The 27,326-nt window shown below is 45.7% G+C and overlaps 2 protein-coding genes across 5 annotated transcripts in view; one reads left to right on the top strand and one right to left on the bottom strand.

Moving 5' to 3' along the window:
• Nucleotides 1-4,242: 4,242 nt before the first annotated feature.
• On the bottom strand, nt 4,243-18,617 carry LINS1 (lines homolog 1). Of its 2 annotated transcripts, none has more exons than XM_066636526.1 (7): nt 18,533-18,617; nt 15,304-15,834; nt 15,127-15,216; nt 12,142-12,283; nt 8,607-9,203; nt 7,097-7,277; nt 4,243-5,704 (listed from the first exon to the last, which is right to left on the bottom strand). In XM_066636526.1, the coding sequence occupies exons 2-7, from the start codon at nt 15,703-15,705 to the stop codon at nt 4,852-4,854; spliced, it is 2,265 nt and encodes a 754-aa protein (XP_066492623.1). In that variant the 5' UTR covers nt 15,706-15,834; nt 18,533-18,617; the 3' UTR covers nt 4,243-4,851. The 2 variants fall into 2 exon arrangements, with proteins under 2 accessions (XP_066492623.1, XP_066492624.1); XM_066636527.1 differs by having other exon boundaries at nt 5,640-5,719.
• An 817-nt stretch (nt 18,618-19,434) lies between these two features.
• ASB7 (ankyrin repeat and SOCS box containing 7) overlaps nt 19,435-27,326 on the top strand; it is a 50,272-nt gene continuing 42,380 nt past the window's right edge. For 2 of the 3 annotated variants that reach the window (XM_066635554.1, XM_066635552.1), the window contains exon 1: nt 19,782-20,015. The gene's annotated coding sequence lies outside the window, so the exon portion shown is untranslated. Of the gene's footprint in view, nt 19,548-19,781; nt 20,016-27,326 lie in introns of those variants that run through there. The other variant, XM_066635553.1, reaches the window with a different exon arrangement.

Below are 27,326 nucleotides of genomic sequence, written 5' to 3'. Positions count from 1 at the left end.
TTTTAGCGCAAGGACCCACTTTTTAGAAAGATAATCTTTCGGGACTCAGCAGAAGCGATGTCATTAACCTGGAAGTGATGTCATGGTTTGAAGTGACATCATCAAGCAGGAAGAACATAAGAACAGCCTCGCTGGATCAGGTCATAGGCCCATCTAGTCCAGCTTCCTGTCTCTCAGAGAGGCCCACCAAATGCCCCAGGGAGCACACCAGATAACAAAAGACTTCATCCTGGTGCCCTCCCTTGCATCCGGCATTCTGACATAACCCATTTCTGAAATCAGGAGGTTGCACATACACATCATGGCTTGTAACCCATAATGGATTTTTCCTCCAGAAACTTGTCCAATCCCCTTTTAAAGGCATCCAGGCCAGATGCTGTCACCACATCCTGCGGCAAGGAGTTCCACAGACCGACCACACGCTGAGTAAAGAAATATTTTCTTTTGTCTGTCCTAACCCTCCCAACACTCAATTTTAGTGGATGTCCCTGGTTCTGGTGTTATGTGAGAGTGTAAAGAGCATCTCCCTATCCACTTTATCCTTCCCCTGCATAATTTTGTATGTCTCAATCATGTCCCCCCTCAGGCGTCTCCTTTCTAGGCTGAAAAGGCCCAAACGCCGTAGCCTTTCCAAATAAGAAAGGTGCCCCAGCCCCGTAATCATCTTAGTCGCTCTCTTTTGCACCTTTTCCATTTCCACTATGGCTTTTTTGAGATGCAGCGACCAGAACTGGACCATAACAACCCCTATATGACAAAATCAATCAAGTAAGTAAATTAAAAGTTTAAAAAGTTAAAAGTTACAATAAGTATAAGTTTAAACATTAATTTTAAATTTAAAATAAAGAACCACCTTTCTAACTGTCCCAAGCAGTAGTTGATGTGTTTAAAAAAAAAAAAATTAACCATATATCCCAAAGGCTGCAATCCTATCCATATTTACCTGAGAATAGGCCCTGCTGACTGTTAAGGTACAGATCTGGTCACATTTCCCCAAATGCAGTCACATACTATGGTCTAATATGTGGTCAAGTCTAATATATTAAAATAAAATGCACATTGAAATGAATAGGGACCCACCTGAAATTGGTCCACCACCCACCTGGTGGGTCCCGACTCACAGTTTGAGAAATGCTGTTACATTAAAAAAAAAAACCCTATACACTCCCCCCCTCTGAGGTTCTGCCAATCTTACAAATGGATAGATTGCTCCACTCAAGGCTTCCTCCTTTTTACCCTTCTAACTCTCAGGTCCTACGATCGCCGAAGCATAGGTGTTCGCTGCCATGATTCAAATACGTACAGCGAGCTTGCATTTCTCCCATTCAGATAAAATTCCATAAATGCGAGATGCTTCTTTGGCAGCTGCACGTCAAGACAATTGGATAATTAACCCTGGCATCAGCAATAGGCTGCTGATCTTGTTACAGGGCCAGCAGAACTTCTCACCAAAAGCATGAACTGACTTGATTTGTCCTTCTCCCAATTGGGAGCTTGCACTAGCCAGCCTCATAAGCATAATTTAGTCATCTCTCCTTAAATTGATTTGTTCAGCAGAGCACAATGGCTGCACAACTGTCGTGGCCTCTCCCTTTTAAAAAACATTCCCACTGTTGCAAATGTGGACCTGTTGCATTCCGTTGCATAGCCTGCCTTCCAGCCTAGTCGAGATTGGTAGTGAATCATCTCTACCATCAGCTGTGGCGTCACCAGGGTTTGTATCGCCCAGTGCGGGACGCTAGTTCATCACCCCTATGATGGATCTCCTCAGTGGGTAGGGCAATCCCCTGGGCAGTGGGCATGGTGATGTACCATTGCCCCACCCCCACCGGGTTTTTGGCTATAACTTTTGATAGAATAGATATTTCGCTACTTGTTTCTTTGCATTCTGCATGAAATTATGCATTGATTGATACAAAACATTCCCATATTATTCAAAAATACCAAGATTTTTAAAATGTTGGTGAGTAGTGGTGCCACCCCCCCACCCCCGTGTGCATCACCTAGTGCAGCCCACACCCCCCTAGTGCCACCACTGACCACCAGAAACTCTTAAGTAAAAAACCCATGCCTCGATCACGGAAGTTGTGCTTCTATTGTACCAGTAAATTAAAATCCCTCTATGATGGAATGAACGAACACTTTCACATCTCACTAGTAAGAGCTCAAAGAAGCTTGCGTATAGTTCACTGGTAGTGCTGGGCAGCCAGTAAATCATTGTTTCAGCAATACAGTGGGCCCTTGGATCCATTTCAGACCCCCCCCCCACTGAGACTGAATTCTGCAGATAATAAAATCTGCAGCTGGAGGGCCACAGAGAACTGACTACCAGTTGTATCCAGGAGACCTTCTGAGGCCCCCCAGCCACAGGTTTGGCATTCACTGAAATCCATGGATGCCAAGTCGACGGGGAAAGAGGACCCACTGTACAACTTAACATCTTCACACCATTGTCAAAACACTGCAACCTCAGACAACCTGTGAGGAGGGAAAAGGAAGTACAGTTGTGCTGTGGGGTTTGGGAAGATTCCTCCAGTGTTGCTAGAGACCCTTTATATTAGTGCAGTGGTTCTAAAACTACGGGTTTGGGGACCCATCGCTGGATCATGACACAATTTTTGTTGGGTCATGAAACTGATGAACTGAAATTTTCCTGCTTGATGATGCCACTTCTGGTCATGACATCACTTCCGGTGGGTCCTGGCAGATTCTCATTCTAAAAAGTGGGTCCTGGTGCTAAATGTGTGAGAACCATTGCTCTAGGGGACAAAAGGGGTCACAGATAGGGGATTTTCTATGACACCAGTTGTGGAAGGAAGTGTTCAATCTCCCATTATGTGCAAATGCGAGACTTGTGGCAGCTGAGGATTTTGGGAAGTATCTTCACATAGTCAGCCTAAGGTATCTGAGGTTCCATGCTCTCCTACCATGAGCATGTGCGCTGCATAAAAATAAAAGTGCCCTGTGCTGCAGGACATGCATTACAGGATTGTTTGGAGGTTTTGTTACAGGAAAAAAAATTAACAGACTCCAGTACGATCCTTGTTTGCCATCTCCACTATTTTGGGGGGATGGAACATCTCCCTTTTACAGAAGAAGACATAAAGCTGATGGAACATATTGCCCAATGCTGGGCTTTGAATTCATAGCCTTGGAGGGCCCACACCCCTGCATCTCACAACTCTTAGGTATGCAACAATCCCATTTAGGATTGGAACATGTGGGGCTGAGCCTTTTTGACAATGTAGCTGATTGTGTACCTTTCTGCAGGTACAAAAGCCTCTGGCTTAGGCAGAGGTGCAAACTTTGGAACTCTCTCCCACATGAGCAAAGAACTGCATCCTCCCTGTCAAGCCGTCTTTTTTTGCAAGACCGTGCTGTTTCGCCTTGCATTTTCTGTTGAGTTAGACTTAGCTTGTTAGGGTTATTGATAGCTTTTAATCATTTGACTGTTTGTAATTATTATGTTGTAAACTGCCTAGGCAGCTTGAATGCAAGGCAAAAGGCAGGGTGCAAACATTTTTAATAAGCACATAGTTTCTAACAAAGGGCAACCATCCTTATCTACTGGAATTAAAAACCCTCTGACCTTATAAATCAGAAGCTGCATGCAGCAATGACTGCAAGACAAGCTACTCTTGTGAGGCAGGGTCTCCTATGCTCCCTGCTTACATTACCTGGGTATGAAAAGCATTGCGCAACAGTGAATATTTGAGCTGCCCAACCTGTGGCAAAACTAAGATGCCAAAGCAAAGCTTACCTGGCTTCAAGTTTATGCAGGAAGCTGCCTTGTACAGAGACAGATAGCAGTCCACCCTGTGCCTTCAGGATTGTCAGCACCGACTGGCAATAATTGTGTAGTCAGATGTCTGCCAAATGTCTGAAAGTGATGCACTTGGAACAGCCAGGTAGCATCAACACATGGGCAGAGAAAACATCAGGAGGCTCCATCAACAGAGTGTCAACACACTCTGCGCAGTGACATAGAGATGGGTCCTGCCAGCACGCTCTCCCCAACCATGCAGTCACACTGCATGGATGTTGCAGCTAAAGACAGCCAACATGCCAGGTTTAAGTTGCATTTAAACACAAAAGCAGCTTCCTTAGGCAGCCGCTCACTGGAAAGGTGCAATAAAACACATACAAAATATTTTATAAACAATTGGGGTCAGAACATTCTCCAGGGCAGTTTCTACTGCCATATTTCCCCTTTCTACAGAATGCAACGTTTCATAGCGTGACTCAGCAAGTGCAATGAATTTATTCCCCTCTCCCTTCAAATTTAACACGTTAAATATTTCTGGCTTTCGGAAAGCCTTTCCAGATAAAACAATAAGGGTAACATGGCACATCTTTTTGTCTTTAGTTGTGTTTCTAGTTATAAGTCAAGCATACCAAATTGGATCCCAGCCAATCTTGAGCACTGAAACACTGCCCAGCTGAAAACTGCCCATCATGAATGATCTCTTTCACTTGAGAACACTGCAAAAGGAATACATATTTCAAAGAGATACAATGTGTTACAATGAGTAGTGGCATAGCTAGAGGGGGTGCAAGGCACTAAGTTTTGCAGGGAGCCTCACTGCAGCATGCAAGTGGCCCCACCTCCTCCCCTTTGGAGTCATTCCTAGCAGAGGGAGCAAAATGGGGGCGCATGCCTCCGCTTTCCTCCCACCACCTGGAATAGCTCCAAAGGGGAAGGATTGCTTGTATACTGCAGTGAGGCTCCCTGCAAAACTTAGTGCTTTGCATCCCCTCTAGCTACACCACTGACAATGAACAATAAATATTAATGGGGGGGGTCTGAAAGGGGGAGCTGAAATTTCATGTCCATATAGACCTTGACTGCTGTTAAGTGGATCTGTACTGTCTGCTAATGCAGTCGACGCGAGATAACAGCTTCAGGAGTGCAGCAGGATTGTATGGGAAGAGGTTCTTTCCATGTAGCCTGGAAATGGATTCTTGCAGCTCTTGGAAACACTTCACTAACTTCTCAAGTGTTCCTTCTGCTAATCCAGGGTTGTTTGGGGACACTTTGCAGGACGAGGGTGATGAAACAGTCAAAGCTTTTCGGTCAGGAAGCCAAGCAGCCTGCTCTAAGGGTTGTGCTTGGTCACCCACCTCCACATGGACCGTTGTGGCTGTGCAGGCTTGACTTAAAGATGTCTCTTTCATGGCTGCTAAACACTCCTCTCCTGCCCATTCTGTTTCAGAATCCTCGGAGCTCTCATATTCGGCCAGTCTCTGAAGGGCCCCCAGTGAAGATACATTACCAGACCCTCTCAAGAAGTCAGAGTTGTTGGGATTTATGGCTTGATTTTCAACTTGCCACAATAAAGAACAGTTCTTTGCTTCAGGAGAACAAGTCAGTAAACTGGAGTCTGACTGGTAGGTAGTGTTCTCTTTGTCAGACAAGCTCTCCCAAGGGAAGCTCAGATCCTTGCTGAGTGAGGGCTGGAAACGTTTCGAAATCTTGACAAAGTGGTGCCAATCTTCTATGAGAAGCTTTAAATACCGTACAAAATATTCAAGGAAACAGGTTTCTGATGAAATTAAGAAGTCAAGGAGAACAGAGACATCAAACGCAATGCTTTTCAGCAGAAACAAAAAGACACAGTGGGGGTTGCAGCCACTCCGATGGGTCATTGTGTCCCAGATTCCATCATCAAAAGAGCTTAAGGGAAAACCACTTTCATGCCGCAACCTGGAAAGTTAACAGCTGAATATATTATAAAACAGTTGAACAATAAGGCTATGACTCTGAATTAATAGCTGCTTTCTCCGAGTTCCAACATCGGCTACTAGTTCTAACAGACACATATGGAAACTCTGTTCAGAAGCAGGGAAACTATGACCACTGGGTGCCAAAGTTAAACAGGTAATGGTTGTCTGCTTTCTACATGCAAGTTTTCCAGAGACACTGGGATGCCCACAGTTGGAGACAAAATTCTGTCCAATATGAAACCTTGGCCTCATCCAGCAAGCCAGTTCTTATGATTTGAAAGCAAGGTGCTGCTGAACTTATTAAAACTTGTTAGTAATTTGTGCTTTAAAGGAATCCAAAGCCCTGTTCAGATATCACATTCCCAATCCAAGAAGCCACTACTGACTGGATTCAGGAATAAGCGACAACCCCAAGTGCTTCCCTTCTCTCTTGGATCACTTGACTTACTTGAAATCTTCCTGATTTGTTAAATCACTGTTTGCCAATATCAAATTGAGAAACTATAGCTTGAAACACTCCTTACAAACCAGGGTCCTAAAACATAGTGTGATCTTGGTTTGCAACCATGGCTTGGAAGGAATGCTTGAACCACAGATTCCAGCTGAGACATCACAGCAAACAGTGGTTTCAGAAAAACAGGTTGTCTTCCATGAAGCCAGATGCAAGAGAAGAGAAGGGAGTGCTCTAGTTCATCACTTGCACCTGATTCAACAAATCTGGTTTGTTATACTACAACTGTGAGGTCTGGATCAAGACTGCATAACAGATCCAAATACAGTGAAATAATGAAGCAAAGGTAAGATGTTGCTTACACCCACATTTTTGTAAGCACTTGCTTACAATTCAAAGAAAAAGACACGCTGCCCAATTCATTGGGGGCACATTTTTAGATCAAAAGGTTTTCAGGGTGCAATCCCAGGCACACTTACCTGGGAGTCCCACTGAATACAGAGGGACTAACTTCTGTGTAAACCTGAATAGGAATGTGCTATCAATTAAATACATATAATTGATTAATTGACCGAATACTGTAGCCCTGCTTAAAACTGAGAATGTATCTGGTAGCAAAATGAAGGGATTCATTCTGAAAGAAAAAGAAGTTAAACTCATTCATGTACTTTGTCTAGAAGGTGCTTGACAATTCTTGTGTATTCGCAGCCCCAAACAAGCAACTAGAGCAAGGGCTTTTATTCCAAGGCCTTGGTAGGCCACCATCCATGACTGATGGGCTATGCTTAGCTTGGGAGAGTCATGAGTTGTGCAGACTAGCTCGCTGTGGCCTAAGCTCTTCTACCATGCACTTAATGTGCTGGATGAGCAAAGCATCATATTTCCCCTTATGGCTCTCACAGATAGTTAGGTTTTACTAACCTCTCATACTGCAAATAAACTGTTAGCAATGCTTTTGCTGCTTCCAACATGTCGTCATCTTGTTCTATAAAGAGTACGGAAAGCCACATACAAGGATGTTCAAATGGATGAACACAGGGAGAGGAGCTCAGGCTAGTTTTTAAAAACGTCAGCAATGGATGCATCACACTCTCCAAATGAGCTGTAGACAATACAAAAGAGAGAGAAAATATCCTTGAATCATTTTTTTCCATGGTATTCAGAAATCAAACACTAACTGTACAGAAAGGGATACTTTGTACATTAACAGGATCTCCCACTGTGTTATCTGCATTCATATTTAATGTAAAAGGATACCACTGGAGAAGCTGCTGAAAAAGACAGATTTTCAGGAGAAAGGAGAGTGCAAAAGGGTACACTGGGATCTACTGATAGATCTCTGAGAAATTTTCAATAGATCAGCAAGAATTTCTGATGTCTAGGTGTTAAACAATAGTGACAAGAAAAAGATCCCTCTCCCCAAATGTGTGTGGAGAGCTCCCAATTCTACGACTGCCCCCACCACCACTATTTTAACATGGCACCAGTTGGTGGACCTCAAGATTGTGGCAAAAATAAATCTGCTTGCCTGGAATCTGCCCAGCCCTGAGCTAGAAGCAGCCTGAGAGAAGTGAGGATTAAGGGCCCAATCCTATCCAGTTTTCCAGTGCTGGTGCAGCAGTACCAATGGGGAGTGCACTGCATTCTGTGATGGGGCGGCAGTCATAGAGGCCTCCTCAAGGTATGGGAACATTTGTTCCCTTACCTCAAGGCTGCATTGCAGTTGCACCAGTGCTGGAAAGTTGGATAGGATTGGGCGCTAAGCCCACAAAGTGTCAGAGATGTTGGAAACTACAACTTGGCCTATCTCTCAAGGACCAGGACCTAATTTGTGATTCAACAAGTGGCAATTTGTTTAACATAACAAAGGGAAAGCCTCAAACCCAGGACTTCCAGGAGTTCCAAAAAAGACAGAGAGGAGAAACTGGGTGGAAACATATTTGCTCCTGTAAAATATCTCAATTTGGATTGAGGGCAATCTTATCATCTGCCTGCCTACTGAGATATCTGCCAGAATAGCTTTTTGATCAGGACAGGTCAGGAGATGCATGCCAAATAACCTTAACTGCTCTGCTAGGAAAATGTGATATCTCTAGGAAGTCTTTTTTCTAATACTCCACATGTCAGATAGTCCTTCCCTTTCCCAGGGTAACCTGGCAAGTTATTTCCAATTGCTCTTCTACTCTCATCGTGGAGAACAACATAAACCCTTCAAGCTCTTGGCCAAGGCTGCCACACAGCCAGCCCATCTAAACACTTCTAAATCTGGCCTCCTGAGACATAACAGTTGGCCCCCCGTGTTGCCAATCCAAAGGCAGGAGAAGCACCTGGAGAAAGAGGGAGTTCTCCCCCTTTGCGAGAGTGGGGATGGCAGAATATGGCTCTGACAAAGAAGTTCCCCTAAAGGTAGCTGAACCACTTTAAAGATTACCTTCTGCTTCAGCATCCGAAGTCGAATCCTGGATCTTAATCTCTAAAGCTTTAAGCAGAACCAAACTTACAGCTCGCAGAATCACCTGACCAGAACCACTATGGACAGCTCCATCAGGTCTATCTAGAGTGCCCCCAAAGTGACTGGCCTTTTCGCTGACTGACAATCGATTCAGTCCACCAGAATTCACAAACTGCAGAACAGTGTCAGCAAAGGTTGATCTATCCCTTTCAACAGGAGGCTGCTGAAGGGAGGTGGAGGGTGCCTTTCCCTCTAGCAGGTCTTCACAAGCTTTATGGAGAATGCATCTTTTAAGCAGCAGGATGGCTTTCTTCTTGATTAAGTCGTGAACAGGTAAGGTGATGAGACCCAGCACGCCAGAAGTGTCCCGAAACAACAGTGTCTGGCAGGCAACGTTCAGGGGTGCTCGGATTCTAGAGGCCACAAGTAGCTCAAGGAGATCCAGAAAATTGCTCAGGTTGTTGGTGATCTTTGCAGATTCAGGAGCATCTTGCAGAACATCAGGATGAGCCATGACAGAGTGGTACAAGCCTTCTAATATGCTGTCAAGTGGGGTAAAAATCTTCCTCAGAGTACCTGGAGCAATAACATCACCAGTATTAAGAAGGAGCATCACTTACAGTTCTGCTGATTTTAAAAGCATTCAAGCTCTAAACAGCATGGGAACTGGTGAAGTTAAGGACCACCTTTGCCCAAATGAGTCTATCAAAGACAGACCTCACAGGCTGTGCCCTTTGGCCAGCCATGAACTCAGATTTAATTGACAGATTGTAGAGATAAAGTTTTCTCAGTGGCAGCGCCATAGCTGTGGAACTCTCTCCCTGGGAAAAACCACACCACCCACACCTTCCTGTTTTTAAGACAGGCCATAAAAATACCTTTCTTATTTCATAAGGATTTTAATCATTGATTTTATCTTGTCTGCTTGCTTTTTAATAGGTTGAGACCTCCAGGCCACGAACCATGCCCTGGCCTTAGCATCTCTGAGCATAAACAAAGTTCCAGCATAAAAGATGAGTCAAAGGACCTGTGTTTGCAGAAGGCTGCTTTGCTTGCCAAGCCTGCATTTCGAGTTCGCTAGGTACGATTCCTGCCAAGTAGCCGGCCATATCAGAAGAGCGGCTCAGCTGTGCTTGAGTTCTGTGTTCCCATCTACTAATCAGCTACAGCTTTGGTTGTAAACAACCCATGTATAGATACCATGCTGCTTTCTATAGCCCTTTGAACTAGGCTCTGGGTCAAATGTGCATGTGTGACTTCATGGTTCCCTGTTTCAGTGCTTGGGAGCACTTACAATAAACTCATTTGTCAGTGGTGTCACTAGGGTTCGTGTCACCCAGAGCGGGATGCCAGTGTGTCACCCCCTCATGCAGTCGGCGGGGCAGCACCCCAGAAGGTGGGTGTGGTGATGTACCATCACTCGGCCCCCACTGGTTTTTTGGTTGTACCTTTGATAGAACAAAGATAGAACACATTCTGCATGAAATGACACACTGATTGATATATAACATGATGGTATTACTCTTCCAAATTAGTGACTTCCAATTTTAGTGATTTTGGTCACTAGTGGTGTCACACACACACACACACACACACACCCCGGGTGTCAAGTTACTAACACCTTATTGCAGCAGTTCTCAAACTTTTAGCACTGGGACCCACTTTTTAGAATGACAATCTGTTCAACCCACCAGAAGTGATATCATGGTGGAAGTGACATCATCAGGCAAATTAAAATAAATCAGTATAAATAATTAAAGTAAAACAAATAACTAAGTAAGCAGAAGCCAGCCCTGGTCCACCAAGTGAATTTCCTCTTTAGCCTGCCTGCAATAACACCCCCCACCAAAACCAGTAAGGTTTTCAGCCCTACCTAGTGCCCAGTTCAATTTAAGAACTTCTGTTTAAACCAGATCACCGTCAGGATCCACCTGGCTTTGCAAGTCTCAAAAAGGTTCACCTTATCAGCTGAAGCCTGTTTTGATCCTTTTTTGGGGGGGGAGGCTGCCTTCTGGAGCACTTGTTTAGCTCCAGGTGCATAGGATAAGGACCATTCTGGTAGCCTTGCACTCTCCTTCACCTGATCTTCCACACCAGACAAGGCATGTTTGCTTGCTCGCGAGTAAACTTGACTGTGAGGCTTAGTTTTGCTTTCCATAGGGCTCAATACATTCATCTGCTTGGAGGGAGGAACTTCCTTCTCAGGTGTTTTTGGGAGCTGCATTCATTGGATCAGGACCATTCTGGTGTCATTGGATTCCTCTCAGCCTGCCCTTTCTGATGAACTAAGCAAGTTTGCCTACTCTTGGGTAACCACGTGATACGGCTCACTTTCACTTTCCATAGGGATCCATGCATTTTTCTCCAGTTTTCTGGCCATAACTTTTGATAGAAAGGAGAGATTTCACTCTGGTTTATTGTATTGCATTCTGCTCGAAATTCTGCATCCGATGGTATATAATATGATGGGGTTACTCCTAACCACCGCGATTTTAGCATGTCGCCCCTCCAGTGGGCGTCACCTCCCCAGTGCGCGTCACCCGGTGCGGCCTGCACCACCCGCACTCCCCTAGCGATGCCACTGTCATTTGTAAACCTTGGGTATCTCACATTTCCTTGGCATCCCAAACAACCTTCAAACATATAATAGGTTTCTCTGCTTCGTTTTTTTATAGGTTGTGTATTTATCTGTTTACTTCTGTGATTTTTTTTACTGTTTGACTGTATATGGTAGTTTAAATGATGAGTAGTCTTGCAAAAATTTTGTTTTCCAATATGGAATATAAATCTGCTAACTCAGTGGTTCTCAAACTTTTAGCACCGGGACCCACTGTTTGGAATGATAATCTGTCTGGACGCACCAAAAGGGATGTCATTAACCTGGAAGTGATGTCATGGTTAGAAGTGACATCATCAAAGTGTTTAGCACCCCCATATGACAAAATCAAATCAAATTAATTAAGTAAACCAAAAGTTTACAATATATAAGTAATTTTTTTTTTTTTTTAAATAAAGAAGGACCTTCTTGATCTGTTTAAAAGAAATTCCCCAAACATCCCAACTGCTGAAATCCTATCCACACTTACCTGGGAGTAAGGCCCATTGACTAACATTGTTGAAAGTATATACATAATAGCCTGTTAAAAGTACAGATCTGTCACATTTTCCCATATGCAGCCACATACCAGGGTAGCATCAGGTCTAATATATTAAAAATAAAATACATATTGAAATGAATTGGGACCCACCTGAAATTGGCTTGTCTCAACTAGTGGGTCCTGACCCACAGTCTGAGAAACACTGTGCTGAATAGTTAAAGGAGATTTTTAAAAAACCCATAAATAAATAGCTCCAGCAATAGAAAATCACAGAAATCTCCTCTATACAAACACTGGAATTTCTCATATTTACTATTCAGGACATAATCAATATTTTCAGACATACTCTTCCAATACATGCGGTATTCTGCCCCCCAGTAGTCATTAGCAAGTTAAATCCCAGTTTCCAACAGTACCTCCTGTGCACAAGCCTTCATCTTTCAGAATTTCTTTCATTATGTTTGTCAGTGTCCAGAGGCATTCTGCCACATGACAGCTGCTGGGAAACCCTGACAGTGTCTCTAAACAAAAAGAGAGCCAGGTACTATTTAGGGAACCCTGGAAAGAAAAAGCAGAGATGAGATCCAGCTATAATAAGAACTTGGCAACTGGTAGCCCTTGGCCCACATTTGGTTCTCTGAAGGATACCACCTGAGCTGCCTTCTAATGTAGGAAAATGCACAGAACATTAAGCTTTTAGAGACATGGCAACAAGTGCAGGCACACCTGCATTGGCATCTGGACACATCTAGAAGCCTCTGCCTTGTTCTTGTTAAGTAGAAGCCGCAGACTTCTGACTCAGTGCTTAGTATTGTAAACAAGATAAGAGAATGGAAAACCCCAGCCTGATGTGTATTGTTTGAGAGGGAATAAAAGCCAGAGAAGGCTGAATCCCAGGAGCCTTCCTTCTGCATCTCACTTCTATACATGTCTGTCGTTTTATTCTTTGTTAGGAAGCTAGCCGGGAGGACGGACTTCTCTCTCGATCTCATACCATCCTACTTCCGGCTCAGCTCTCCCTGCATCAACCCTCTGAATGTCTGCTGTGTCTCATTCATTGCTCTGACTCCTTGCTGCTCCAGTTCTAACTTTCAAACCCTCAGAGTGCTTCTGCTTTTAGCACTCTCCCTCAGGCACCAAGGTTCTAAACCCTGGGTGCTTCCCAAGTAGCACTGCACTGCTACATCCTAAGCTTCCAATACAAAGGCAAAAGAAAAGGGTGGAGGAAGCGGCAGTTGTGGCAATGATAATGTGTTTGTGTCTGTGGGATGTTCCCCCTTCTCCACCCTCTCCCAAAGTGGCCACCTGGCAAAATGAAGTACTGGCTTGGCCTCCATAAGCTCTGCCTATGTGATCACTCTTAAAGCACTATACCCCAAACACAAGTCTTTACTTTTCAGAACAGCAGATATTTCAAGCCTCCTTGTCACCAAGAGTGTAAACCTGTTTCTAGACCAAACCATTTCAGACTGCAATGGGGACTCATACAAATGAATGCTCCCCCAATTAAAAAAGACCATTCCCTCTAGGCACAAATCTAGGTATCAGAGAGCATGCTCCTGGCTTAGACTTTGACTTTAACATGCCTGTTTCCTATGTGGGGGTGGTGTCAGGGGATGAGGTGGGTTATGCTTTCGTTGGAGGAGCATTTGAGCATGGAAGTCCACACCTGAAGCACAGGCAGAAGTTTACCCCATCAGTGGGAACTAAGCCTATGTTACCTGCTGCAACAATAAGTAAAACAATACATTTGCGGGAATAGAACTTTAGGTGCAAGCATGCAAGTGAAGCATATGGAGTTGTAATTTGTACACTTTAGTGTTCTGGTATATTCAGTATCAATATTTCTAGTTTTATGTATTGAGCACAACTTTGCAAAAAAGTGAAAAAGTCATTGTCTTTAATGATTGCAGATCTTCACAAGTCCATACAATAAACATATAACTGTTATACAGTGGAATGACCATGCATCATGCGAGAGGGTGGGGATAGATTCTTTGCCCAGAGGCAATCGCTTCCTCTGATCTCAAAGAATGATAGCAGCTTCTGCAACAGATGGCCCATCCAGTGTCATGGTTAAGGACTTTATGTCAAAGCACCTTTTCAGACTTTTTTCTGCTTCATTCCAAAGGATGAAATCTGAGACACAGTGGCCTAGGGTCAGGCATGATCAGCCTAGGTCACGCTAAACCATGGTTTAACACTAAGAAAATCAGCCTAAATGGAGACATGGGTTTAAGTGCTCCTCCTCTGCTCTCCCATGTACCAGAAACTGAAAGTTATTGCTTTCCCATTAAGAACAAACTGCAGTGTCCTCTTACATACAAACTTGGAAGACTATGGTATGTTAACTAACAAGAGTTAGACCAAACCAGAATAACCAACCAGGATCAAACAGTGGCTTGAAATGTTGGCTTGTTCAAGCATAGTTACTTAAGACACCGTAGTTTCTGGACTTTGCAAGCAACAGGGAGCTCTGCTTTGTTTTAGCACATGGGGGGAGGGAGGAAGGAACTGTCTGAACCTAAACTTTTGGCTCATTTGCATAGTGCATAGCCATTGCTTAGAATTACATCAGAACCAGGTCACTGTGTTCTCTTGAAACACTGATCTCAATAATTGAAACACTGATCTAAACCCTACAATTGTCCCCCCTAATTATACACCTCTAATTTTTTAAAAGCAACTTGACAACTGAAAAAAGAAAACCGCTTCGGCTGTTCTGGAAAGACATGAAAACAATGTTGTGAAAGAGGCACAGAATGGGGTGGGAAGCATCAGCAGTACCATTTGACAGCTGCTGGAGTTAGGCTGGAGATCTGGGAACTTTTAGAAGAGTGGATTGTGAGCAAGATCTCCCATCCCTGCCTGTTAAAATCTGACCGTGATTTGGATGGCAAGACAACCAGATTACAGTGTCACTAAACCTCTGCCCGGTGACTGTGGTACTGAACCTATGGGACCAGCTACCAAAAGGAAACTAATTCATAACCCAGATGGTGTCTGGAGCACAGGAGAAGAGATATCTACGTGCAGATTGCTCTCTGGCCAAGCATGAAACAGTCTGGAACCCATGGGAAATAATCTGCATCCAGGGATGGACACATAGTGCATGTGCTCATCCAAAAGTCTCAAAGTAACCCAGCAATTTTCAACCAGTGTGCCAAGGCATGCTGGTGTACTGCGAATGGTCTGCAAGTGTGCTGTGAAAGTTTGGGGGCAGGGGCATTTATTAGTAGGGCCATTGGGGGATGTGATCCCCCCTCCACTGACAGCATGATGTGCCTTGTCAATTGCCAAAAAAACTAATGATATGCCGTGATAATTTTAGCCCCTTGTCAATGTGCTGTGAGATGTAAAGGGTTAAAAAAAATCACTGAAGTAAACTGAAACTCACCCACCTCTTCAGTTAGCTGAAAATGCACAAGGGAGACCAAACTCTTGGCTGCCATGTGGGAGAGCAGCTTATCAGAACTGCCTAACAGGCAAATCTGCAACAAGTGGAAAACGATGAAAAATGAAGCTCAGAGATGCCATTAAAAAAGCAGCTTTGAAATAATTTCACCAACAAAACTTACTAATTTGGAATCAATATTGGCTTCTTTTAGAAGAATTCCAAAGATGTCAAGATATTTCTGTTTCAGTCCGTCTTCTACTCCTTGAGATTGCAGTTTTGCAAGCATCATCTTGATCAAGGTTAACTGGAGCAGCATTATCTCCCGTGGACTGCAGACGGAGTGGCTCACGTTTTCAAACTTACCAGGCTTATCATTTCTCTTAAGGGCCAAAGAGTCTGAAGAAGAACTCCAAGCAGCAGGCTTAGAAGACAACAGGCATGTTTCATGACAAGATGCCCCAGGTTCTGGTAACAAAACAGTAGGATCGAGAACAGCAGCACAACTGTGACAATCCTTTGCGAAAGGGGCACCTGCCAGAATATCATTGTACATCTGCTGGAGGAGAAGAAAGAGATTCCCCATTTTGAGAAAATCTGATACTTTCAAGAATTCTTTATGCTTTCAAAGAGTTGGTCAGGTATCCAAACATTAACTATTATCCAATAAAAGATCAAAGTTCATCCTTTGTGTGGATGCATTTCTGGTACTTTTCTAGAAAAAGAAAGGAAAAAAAGAAAGATGACATTGCATAAAATCAGAAGCATAAGGTTTTTGCAAACTAGTTTGAGGTCCAAGCAATTTGGATTAACTTGATGGGAACATAAGAACATAAGAACAGCCCCACTGGATTAGGCCATAGGCCCATCTAGTCCAGCTTCCTCTATCTCACAGCAGCCCACCAAATGCCCCAGAGAGCACACCAGATAACAAGAGACCTCATCCTGGTGCCCTCCCTTGCATCTGGCCTTCTGACACAGCCCATTTCTAAAATCAGGAGGTTGCGCATACACATCATGGCTTGTACCCCGTAATGGATTTTTTCCTCCAGAAACTTGTCCAATCCCCTTTTAAAGGCGTCCAGGCCAGTCACCATTACCACATCCTATGACAAACCACACGCAACCACACGCTGAGTAAAGAAATATTTTCTTTTGTCTGTTCTAACTCTACACTCAATTTTAGTGGATGTCCCCTGGTTCTGGTGTTACGAGTAGTGCAGTTGGCTTTCAGCAAAATAAATGTTTCTGTGTCCCTACAACATTTGGCCACAACAGTAAACTGTCCTGGAAAGAAAATATTTCAGCCAAAAGGCATACATTGGTAATGAATCATTATTTGTGCTTATTGACTAGTACTGCTGTGTGAGTACTAAGCACCCCAAAGATGCTTAGCAGTAAACAAGATGCTAGAAGCAAAGTGCGTTTGACACTACAAGACTTCCTCAGTTCGCCTAGCACCTGAGGGTTCAGTCCTATCCAACTTTTCAGCCTTGGTGTAGCTGTGCCAACAGGGTGTGTATCTTGTCGTGGGAGGGTAGTTATGGAGGCCTCCACAAGGAAAGGGAATATTTGTTCCCTTGCCTTGGGGATGCATTGCAGCTACACCTGTGCTGGAAAGTTGGATAGGATTGGGTCCTAAATGTACAATCCTATCCACACATATGGGAACAAATCTGATTTAATATATCAGGCCTCACTTCTGAGAAAGCACATTTAGGATGGAACTATAAGAAAGATTAGCATAGAGAAAGGGGATTAGCAAATCGATGAAGAATGAATAGGCAAGAGTTTCCTATCATTGTTTTTATGGCTGGGAAGAGACTGTGGAAATGCAAAGTGCCTTAAACTCTCTCAATTACCATTCCTATGAATAAAGTGGTGCAGAAATGCCCTACAGGCAAATGTAATTACTGTATTAAACATTAAAGGCATGAGAAGTCCTGCCTCTTTCTTCACACCTGGTCAGCCTACCTCTGCTCCACCACACTATATGAGAAAATATCTCCTCCCCAGTTCCCTTCTCCTCACCCATCTTACTACTCCCCTCTGATCTATTGAGGGGTGTCAAATATAAAGCCCATGGGCTGAATTCAGCCCCAGAAGCTCTCTGGCCCCCATTATAACTGGGCTGTTCCAGAACCACCCTTTCTGCCCTGCCACTTCTCCCTAGGCATCACTTCACAGAGCACCTCTCAGCTGCTGGGCTATGAAATGATGCCTCAGCAGAAGCAAAAAGGTGGTCAAGTTCTTCAGGATTCTGAAATCAGGATCAAGATTTGCATATTTTCTTTTCAGTCACTTGCAGCTCACAAGTTTCTACTTGAGAACAAACTGCTTATTTCTGGCCACCACCACCACGGGCTTAATGAAATCATTCCCTTAATGATACATCATTAAGTGACTTTGGGCATGATCTTAACCAACTTTCCAGCACTGACCTAGCCACAATGCAGCCCCAAGGTAAGGTAACTAACATGCCCTTACCTTGAGGAGCCTCCCTTGACTGCCTCCCCACTGCAGGATGCAGTGCACACCACATTGGCACTTGGTTAGGATTGCACCCTTAATATGATGTCATTAATCTTAACTTGTGCTGGAACAGGCAGGCCGACGGGGCTCTGCTATACGCAGCACAAGTTTGGGGCTGTCTGAGGCTTCACGCAAGGCAAGGGGAAACTTTTCCAATTACATCTGGGAGAGCCGCAGCAGCCCCAGTGGGGCTACTTGGATATGCACCACCGTGGTGCAAATTTGAGCAGCCTGGGAAGGGGCTAGGATCTGGCAGAAATGCTGAATCCACACATGCATATGATACACACACTCACTCTGCAGGCAGTAGCGGGAACTGACAGAGTCCTGGAGAAGGGGGGTCTGGAATGGACTGTAACACCTCACAGTGCAGGGGTGTAGTAGGAACTGCACATTTTATATATGGGGAACAAACACACAAACATATGCACATACAAACATGCACACACTGCATGCAGTAGTAGGAAGTGGTAGAGTCCTGGAGGAGGGAGTCTGGAATGGACTATACCACCTCAGAATTCAGGGGTGTGGTGGGAACTGAATATTTTATATATAGGGGAGCACACACACAGTGGAAAGTGGTAGAGTCCTGGAGGAGGGGGTCTGGAATGGACTGTACCACCCCAGAATGCAGGGGTGTGTGTGTGCTTTAAAAAAGTGGGAGAAATATCTACATGCGAGTTTTTTCCAACCCAAAAAGTAGGGGGTCCCCAGCACTCTCGCCATCTGAGTGGTACAGCCCACTCCAGACCCTCCTCCGGGACTCTACCACTTCCACTGCTGCACGCGCAGACCAGAGCCTGTGAGAAGCCACTGGCCCAGCCAAGCCCTGCTCCGTCCCGCCCCGCCCGCGCCAAGGAACGAGTTGACCCAAGTCCCACCAATCAGCATCAGCGCCGCGAGCGCCCCCAGTGTTGCTCGGCAACCGCCCGGTCCCGCCGCGCTCGAAGCAACGCCCGACGCTCCGCGGAAGCCGGCCTGTCGCAAAAAGCATACGCCGAGCTTTACGGTCTTTACGACAGCGAGGCGAGTGGTTCTTTCTCGAGCTCGTCAGGAGGACATAGAGGTAGGAAGAGGCTAGAATGACACACAGAACTACCATAGCTTGAGTCTCCGGCGGGGACCACAGACTTAAAAAGACTAGAGTGACTCACCACAGATGAACATAGACATAGAAAAGGCTAGAATAACAAATCATTCGAAATTGTGCTAAAGGTCGCCACCTTTCGTAGGGACGTCGTACGCGCTGACTGACTCCCCTCACACCATACAAATCCCAGCCAAGAAGTTGCCTGTTTCTTATTTAACTTACAACGGACAGACAGGAACCCCTTATCAGCTGCTTAGGTGGAGACGGGGGGGGTGCTTTGCTGGCTGGACAGCCAATTAAAGTTCTGGAAGCCTATTGAACAGGCAGCTCCTTCACTGTGGGAAAAATAAAAAATGGCTTCCTTCACCTACCCGCCTTCACGCCATAGAATCGGCCGTTCTAGCGTTTTCGTAGCTCTGCAGTATCCGAGGCCGAACGTCTAGACAGGGAGAGGGAGGGAGGAGGAGGAGAAAGAGGAGAGTGGGCGGAGCCTGTGGAACGTTCGCACCGCCCAATCGGGAGAGGCGGTGGGGTTGCGGCGCGTGCTGGTGGGTGGGAGGGGTGCGCGAGACGAGCGGAAGCGTGGCCGCTGATTGGCTGGTCGCCGGGTGTCAGTCCCTCCCCGGTGACCCCGGTCTGAGGGAGGAGGAGGAGGCTCCTGTCCAGTCAAGCAGTCGCTCGCCGTCCGCCTGGCGGAGGCGCCCCTCCTACCCCCGCCGTGCCTGCGGCTCCCTCTGTCAACGGGGCTGAGGCGCAGCCGGCGGCCGGGCAGGGCCCTGAGGGGAGAGCAGCGCGAAGACAGACAGGTAACGGCCGCCCGGGGGCGGGGCTTAGCGCCCCCTCCCCCAGTAGCAGCTCCCCGAGGGGGGAGGGGTGCAGCTGAGGGGGGCGGGGCCTTACCCTGCCTCAGGAAGGGGTCACCTGGGGCTCACCTCCCAGCCAATTGGGGGACGGGAAGGAGTGGGGAGCCCCCCTCAACTCCTTCTCCTTTCAGCCAACCTTTTGGAGCAGCAGAAGAGCCCTGCTGGGCAGGCCGGAGGGGCCCACCAGGCCAGCGCCAAGCCCACGTCCTGTGGCAGGGAGTTCCGCAGGTGACTCTGTGCCGGGTGAAGAAAGGTAAAGGCCCGTCTAGCCCCATCGTCTTGTGGCCTGTGATGGGCTTCCTTCCTTCATCGGTCTGCCCAGTCCACTGCCGGAGGCATCCAGGCTGGACACCGTCCCCGTGTCCTGAGGCAGGGAGTTCCACAGACTAATTCTGCGCTGGGTGAAGAAAGGTAAAAGGCCCGTCTTGTCCCGTCATGGCGTGCAGCCTGCAGTGAGCTTTCTTTCTCCAGAAATCTGTCCAGACCCATTTTCAAGGCGTCCAGGCCAGACGCCATCATCGCTTTCTGTGGCAAGGAGTTCCACAGACTAATTCCGCGCTTGGTAAAGAAACATAAAGACCCCTTATGCCCCATCGAGGCTTGTAGCCTGCGATGGGTTTTTTTCCTCCAGTAATATGTCCAATCCCCTTTTCAAGGATTCCAAGACAGTTTCCATCATTGCATCATGTGGCAAGGAGTTCCACAGATTAATTCTGCACTTGGCAAAGAAACGTAAAGAGCCAACATGTTCCACTGTGGCTTGTAGCCGTGATGGGCTTTTTGCCTCCAGAAATCTGTCCAATCCCCTTTTAAAGGCATCCAGGCTGGATGCCATCATCATGTTCCGTGGCAAGGAGTTCCGCAGACTAATTCCATGCTTGTTAAAGAAAGGTAAAGGCCCATCTCATCCTATTATGGCTTGTAACCTGCGATGGGCTTTTTTTCCTTCAGTAACATGTCCAATCCCCTTTTTAAGGCATCCAGGATAGTTTCCATCACCGCATCTTGTGGCAAGGGGTTCCACAGGCTAATCACAAACTGGGTGAAGAAATGTTTTCTTTTGTCCGTATTGTCCTATGCTCAATTTTACTGGACGTCCGCCAGTTATCCCAGCCGTTTTTAACCACTGTGCCATGGCTCGTTGGTGTGCCATGAATGGTCTGCTGATGTGCCACAGGAGGGTCATTTATTAGTAGGGCTATTAGGGGATGTGAGCCCCCAATAGCAGCATGCAGTGCCTCATCAGTTGTCAAAAGGCTGGTGTCATGTTTTGACAATTTAGTACCTTGTCAATGTGCCATAGGATAAAAAAGGTTGAAAATCAGTGCTCTATCCACTGTATCCATACCCTGCAAGTGTATCTTTTAATCTGGTAAATACATCAGAAGAGCCCTGCTGGATGAGGTCAAAGGCCCATCTAGTGCAGCTTCCTGTATCCCACAGTGGCCCACCAGATACCTCAGGGAGCACATGAGACAACAAGGGACCTGCATTCTGGTGCCCTCCTTTGCATCTGGCATTCTGTGGTAGCCTACTTCTAAAATCAGGAAGTTGAACATACCTATCACAGCTTGTAACCTGTGATGTTTTTCCTCCGGAAATCTGTCCAGTCCCCTTTTAAAGGTATCTAGACCAGACACCTTCATCACATACTGTGGCAAGAAGTTCCACAGACTAAGTACACGCTGGGTAAAAAAAAGTTTTCTTTTATCTCTTCTAAACTCTCCCAACTTTCAGTTTTAGTAGATGTCCCCTGGTTCTGGTGTTGTGTGAGAGGAAAAATAACATCCCTCTACCTCAGCGATTCTCAGTGAGTGGTACCGCCGGCAGTACTTAAGGTGGTGTCCAGTTGTACATTCAGGACCCCCACCACCTAGCAGTGGGTCTAGCAACACTATGATAAGCAGCAGTAGGAGCTGTTCCTCAAGGAGCACACAAGAGACCAAAGATCCCTATGTTGGCTTGGTGAGCAGAACTCCAGTATGCGCTTTGCATTTGTTTGATAAAGCCCTCCCGTTTGCCCTGAACCTCTTACTGGTGTTCGTTGCATTGTATCTGGCCTCCCAATCTGGAAGTAACTGGTGATGATATCGTTACCAGTTACTTCTGGTGGTATTTCCAATAGGTGGGCTATGTGAAGTGATTCGGCAGGGAAGAAACATTGAGAAACACTGCTCTAGTGACTTCATCCATCCCCTGCATGATTTTGTACATCTCAATCATGTCTTCCCTCAGGTGTTTTTTTCTAGACTAAAAAGCCCCAAACTCAGTAGCCTTTCCTCATAAGAGAGGTGTCCCAGTCGAGTAATCATTTTGTTTGCTCTCTTCTGCACCTTTTCCATTTCCACTTCATACAGAGATGCTAATTTTTCTTTCAGCATAAATAGCTTGTTGATATTTCCTTGTATCTTACATGGGTGCTTTCAACTGTGTAAAGAAGTTTTCTAAGTGTTAGATATGAGTCTTTTTATTTTATTGGTGTATGTTACTGGTGGTGGTGGTGGTGGTGGTGTGTGTGTGTGTGTGAGGGGGTCCTTGAGTGATGCACTTGCGTGTTGGGAGAGTTAGAATAAATAAAATATTTCTTGACCCAGCATGTAATTGGTCTGTGGAACTTCTTGCAGGGATGAAGATCCTCTTCTACAGGAAGTGGTGATGGTATCTGGTCTAGATGCCTTTAAAAGGGGATTTGACAGAATTCTAGAAGGAAAGTCCATCGCAGGTTACAACCATGATGGGACTGCGTAGCTTCCTGGTTTTAGAAATAGGCTACTTCAGAAGGCCAGGTGCAAGGGAGTGGCAACAGGATTCAGGTATCTTGTTGTCTTGGGTTCTCCCTGAGGTATCTGGTGGGCCACTGGAAGCTGAACGAGATGGGCCTTTAGCCTGATGTAGCAGGCCTGTTCTTATGTTCTTATGCACTTATTTGATCAGCATAAATTACTAATTGATGTCTTTCTTTATTTTATGTTCTTATGTTCTTATGCATAAAGAATTTATCAGTATGTTCCTGTATTTTTAGAGTGTTAGTTTTCTAATAGATCCATGTACTAACATCAGTGTTCTTTGTTACACTTTCATCCCATTTGCTTCCTCCAAGGGTAGCATACATTGTTCCTTTCATGTCTCTCTATTAGGCTTGCAACAACCCTGTGAGGTAGGTTAGATTGAAAGATAGCGTCTAACTCAAGTTACTCAGTTTCATGACTGACCATGGTTACTTTATTCCAGCTGTCCCCAAACGCTCCTGGAGTTCCTGGAGCCACGATAAATCTTTACAGAGGAGGGGAGAATGAAGTGACGCAATCTGGACAATCATGCTGTTGCCGGAGCTTTCAGGGGCATTTTTACGCTTATCTGAGCTTGTACTGGCCTCTGGGGTGTGTGGGGAACCCCACGGATGCTCCTGCAGGGCTCCCCAAGCCTCCTAAAATCTAGAAATAGTTTGTGATCACGAAACTGGAAATGTGTCGCGATCTTGATTTTTTAGATTTTTTTTGAGGCTTGGGGAACCCTGTGCAGACATCTGCAGGGCTCCCCACACCCCCCCCAGAGGCCAGCGCAAGCTCAGGTAAGTGTAAAAATACACCTGAAAGCCCTGGAAGCAGCATGATCGTCCCAATCGCATTGCTGCATTCCCCCCTCCCCGTCCCTTAGAGGGGCACAGACAGAGGTTCTCTGGCTGGGCCATTGCGAAACCCCAGTTTGAGTACCTCTGTTTTAATCCCATAAATAACTCGGGTATGGCTTTAATTTATCTGCACGTTCTTGGAGAGAAAGTATTATATCAATACAAACAACTTAACCAGTTTTCAGAACTTATAACAGCACTATGCATCAACTCCGATTCTCAAATAAGAGGTTCATGCAGTGGCAATTTTAAGTAGCAATAAGTATTGTTCAATGCTGATGGGGTTACTGCCTAGGTCAGGGGTGCTCACACTTTTTTGGCTCGAGAGCTACTTTGAAATCCAGCAAGGCCCGGAGATCTACCAGGGGGGAAGGAAGCGTCTGACAGACACCCCTTTTGATGTATGGAGCCCCTGCTGGACCAGGTCAGAGGAGGCCCACCAAGTCCAGCTTCCTGTGCCCCACAGTGGCCCACCAGATGCTTCAGGAAGCACACGGGAGGCCTCTCCTCTCTCCCCACCCCACATACTGGGGGCAGCCACAGGTCCCCCCAAGAGGCACATGCCCAGCCTTGCTGCACTACGGGGGGGAGGAGCTCCCCACTCCCCGTCCCCCCCAAACTCTTTGTGGCTGCGCCCTGAGACCAGCAGGGAGAGGGCGGTGTCGCAGGTCCTCCTCGAAAGGGGTGGGGGGCTTCCCCGTTTCCATGGAGAGGGGCTGTGTGTGCAGGCGGCAGGCGGGGGAGACACTGCTCCCACCGGCCCTCCTCCTGCAGCGGCGGGGGGGCCAGGGGGGTCGTCTCACCTGTCAGCCCCGACCGAGAGTGGCAGTGGCCGCAGCACTTACCTCTGGGCTCCTACAGGGGTGGCTGGGCCGGGCATGGCTGGGCTGGGTTGGGCCGGACCTGACTGGAAGGGAAGGGGAGGGTCACTTGGGGCCTCCCGCGGCAACCGCCATCAGAGCGACTCCATCTTGAACTCCCGCCCCTCCCCCCTTCCGCTGCGGAGCCCCAGGAAGCGCCTCAGTCCAGTGCAGCCCAGCTCCCCCTCCCGCCGCCACCCACTTTAGCTCCTGCTCTTCCAGCATGCAGCGCCACAAAACAGATGACTAGACTCTAGTCAGTTTGTCAGTTTTGTTGCTGCATGCCTGAAGAGCCGCTAAAGTGTCAGTTTCAGTGTCAGTTTAGTGTCAGCTAAATATGTCAGTTTCGTCTAGTCACTAGACGAAACTGACATATTAACAGTTTGGAGAGACAGGGCTCTGCGATCTACTCATTTTGCCTCGCGATCTACCGGTAGATCGCGATCCACCTATTGAGCACCCCTGGCCTAGGTAGTGTGGCTGAGGTTGCAGTCTCAGCTTTTCTTGGGAGTATGGAGATGGAAATAGAAATGAATGGAGGAAGGAGGTGAGACCTGGTGAAGATGACTGTGTTTCTGGGGGCTTGGGCAGATTATGGATGAGTTGAGCCACTTCAATGTTTTTAGCTGGAGGAAAAGGCATTAAGTTTCAGTCTTCTACCTCACCCCCCTGGAGGAAAGATGACTTAAACTGGGAAAACGGGATGAGGGTGGGGAAAAGGGAAGCTTATATTGTTTTACACAATAATCTGGAATTGAGGAAAGGGAAGCAGGTTAATCTGTAATTTTTAGGAGAGTTGGTAGAAGAGGTAAGAGGGAGAAATGGTTTTCTCCTATTCTAAGCATACGAAACAGTGTTTATCGTGAACTCAGTGGGTCAAGATTCACTTCCTTCTTAGTGGCACTGACTAGCAACAGCTTTCCAGTGTTTCAGGTAGAAGTTTCCCCCTTCCCCCCAGCCTTACCTGGAGCTGTCAGGGATTGAACCTGGAACCTTTTGCATGCAAAGCAGGTGACCTACCACTGAACTATGACCTCATTTCCAAGAAGACTGAAATAGAGAACAAGACTGGCTCCCTTTGAGAAGGAGGAAAGCTTATGATATGGGGAAGGGATTGCTAATTTAATCCCCCATGATTTGAGCACTGAAGGAAAGGAAGTATAAATGGAGACTTTGTATTGAAGTTCAACTCCTTCCTTGGAAAAAATGAAGAAACAGAGGGATCCGTGGGGTTAGAATGGGAAGGCCTCCATTGATTGGCATGGGAGACTTGTAGGTTTGAGGGGTTGGTGGGGACAGTTGGCTGAATGTATGACTGAATAGAAGAAGTTGTAGGATGGAGGTGATCCTCCCCCAGTTTAGAGCGATGGTTTGACCTTCTATGCAGTCTTCCATGGAGTGAGGCATGAGGGAAACCTTTTGAAAAGCCAAAAGGAGTTCTGTCTGGAGCAGGCTCTCCCCCCCCCCCCAGTCATTGGAGTTAAGCATTCATGGGATGCATTCTGGCAAACAGTGTGCATCCCTGGGGATTCTGTCTGTCGTCATATGGCTGAAAAGGGGACAGACGCATGGGGCAGGGAGCTTGTGGTGTGCTGTCATCCGTTTCAGTTACTGTACTGTAGGAGAGACAATGAGCCACCATGGTTTTATCATCTCTTCACTAGCAACAGTCTTCCTCAGTCATGTTTTTCTGTTCTACCATGGCCATGAGAAGACACCCACATTCTACTGCATGTTCTGCTTTAAATTCTTCCCACCTCTCAGTTTTTCCTATGATGAAAAAACAGCAGCTGAATTTCTCTCTTCTATGCCTCCTGTTTTTCTCTTGCATGCTTTTAAGTGATTATCATCCCTCCTCACCTCAAGTCTCAGCTGCTCAGTTCTTGTATTTGAGCGTTGTGAGACTTGTGTCTTTTTCAGTCTACCCAGCTTTTTGTGTCTTATAACTTGAGTAGCAGGTGTAATGGAGGTGCTCTTTTCCCAGCACCTGTCACTATCTTGACCTAAAGTTTCAGTCCTATAATATTGTATCTTATGATCCACATCCTCCCCCATATTCCTGGGAGCTTGGTTTTAGACATTGGAGTAAGCCACTAGGTTTTATCTATTATTTATATACTAAAGTCCAAATACATGACATTTTATAGAGTAATATGAGAAATAGACAGGTCCCTGCTCTGAGGAACTTGCAGTCTAAATTTAGATGGGTGGTGGAAGAAGGCAACCGAGGGAAAGAGGGGTAAGGCGTGCATGCAGGATATGCCACTGCTCTTTTTGATTGAGACCTTTAAGTAAATAAATCCGTCCACAAAAGTCATCATTGAAATAGGAGCTTTAAGAAATTCAGTACAACACAGCAATAACAGCTGTAAAAAATTTTTCTACGGTTTTTAAAAATTTATTTTCTCAAAATTGAAGACCACCACCAGAACATGCAAGGAAGTAGCTGCGCAAACATAAAAGTTTTTTTTAACACACCTATAGATGTTAAAAAAACATATTTTCAATCAAAACTGTATAAATCCAGGTGAAGTGTAAGGTTAAAGTTATCTACAAATGAACAGATTATATAGAACCAATCAAGGCATAAAATTTAAATTGCTTAAACAGGGAGATCTGAACAAACAAAAGAGACTCTTATAAGTCAATTATTTTATAGTCAGATGGAAAATCCAACCAAAATGCAAAATTTAAATGGTTTACACAAAATAAAGTCTTATAAATTCAACCAAAATGTAAGATTTATCTATGTGCAAACTTTAAATAATTTTAACAGAACAACAGTAAGCAAAAAACACCCCAGATTCTTAGAAACACATCCAAATATGAGAGATCATTTGCAGTTAAGCAAATGCAGATGCTTAAAAATAGAATCAGATGACTGAGCCATAAAGTCATGCCCTTAATCACAATAGGAGAAACTGACATGAATTTACTAAGGGAAAGACAATTGTCTTTCTTTTCCCCTATCACATAAATAGTGAAAGGTCATGCCAAAATAAGTGTGCTAGTCTTTAATTCTGTGGTTAAGAACCTAAGAAAAGCCCTGCTGGATAAGACCAAAAGCTCATCTAGTTCAGCCTCCTGTATCTCACAGTGGCCCACTTCATGGGAAGTACTTCCTGAGATCTTGCCTACACTACAAAAGTTGAATGAACTCTCCATTTCTTGTTGCACTGGGCTTTCTTTCTCTTAAAGCAGAACTTTGTGTTGCAATAGTTTAGTTTACAG

The sequence above is a fragment of the Tiliqua scincoides genome, chromosome 8, assembly GCF_035046505.1.
Source record: "Tiliqua scincoides isolate rTilSci1 chromosome 8, rTilSci1.hap2, whole genome shotgun sequence".
Taxonomy (NCBI): domain Eukaryota; kingdom Metazoa; phylum Chordata; class Lepidosauria; order Squamata; family Scincidae; genus Tiliqua; species Tiliqua scincoides.
This window is presented reverse-complemented; position numbering and strand designations above follow the sequence as displayed.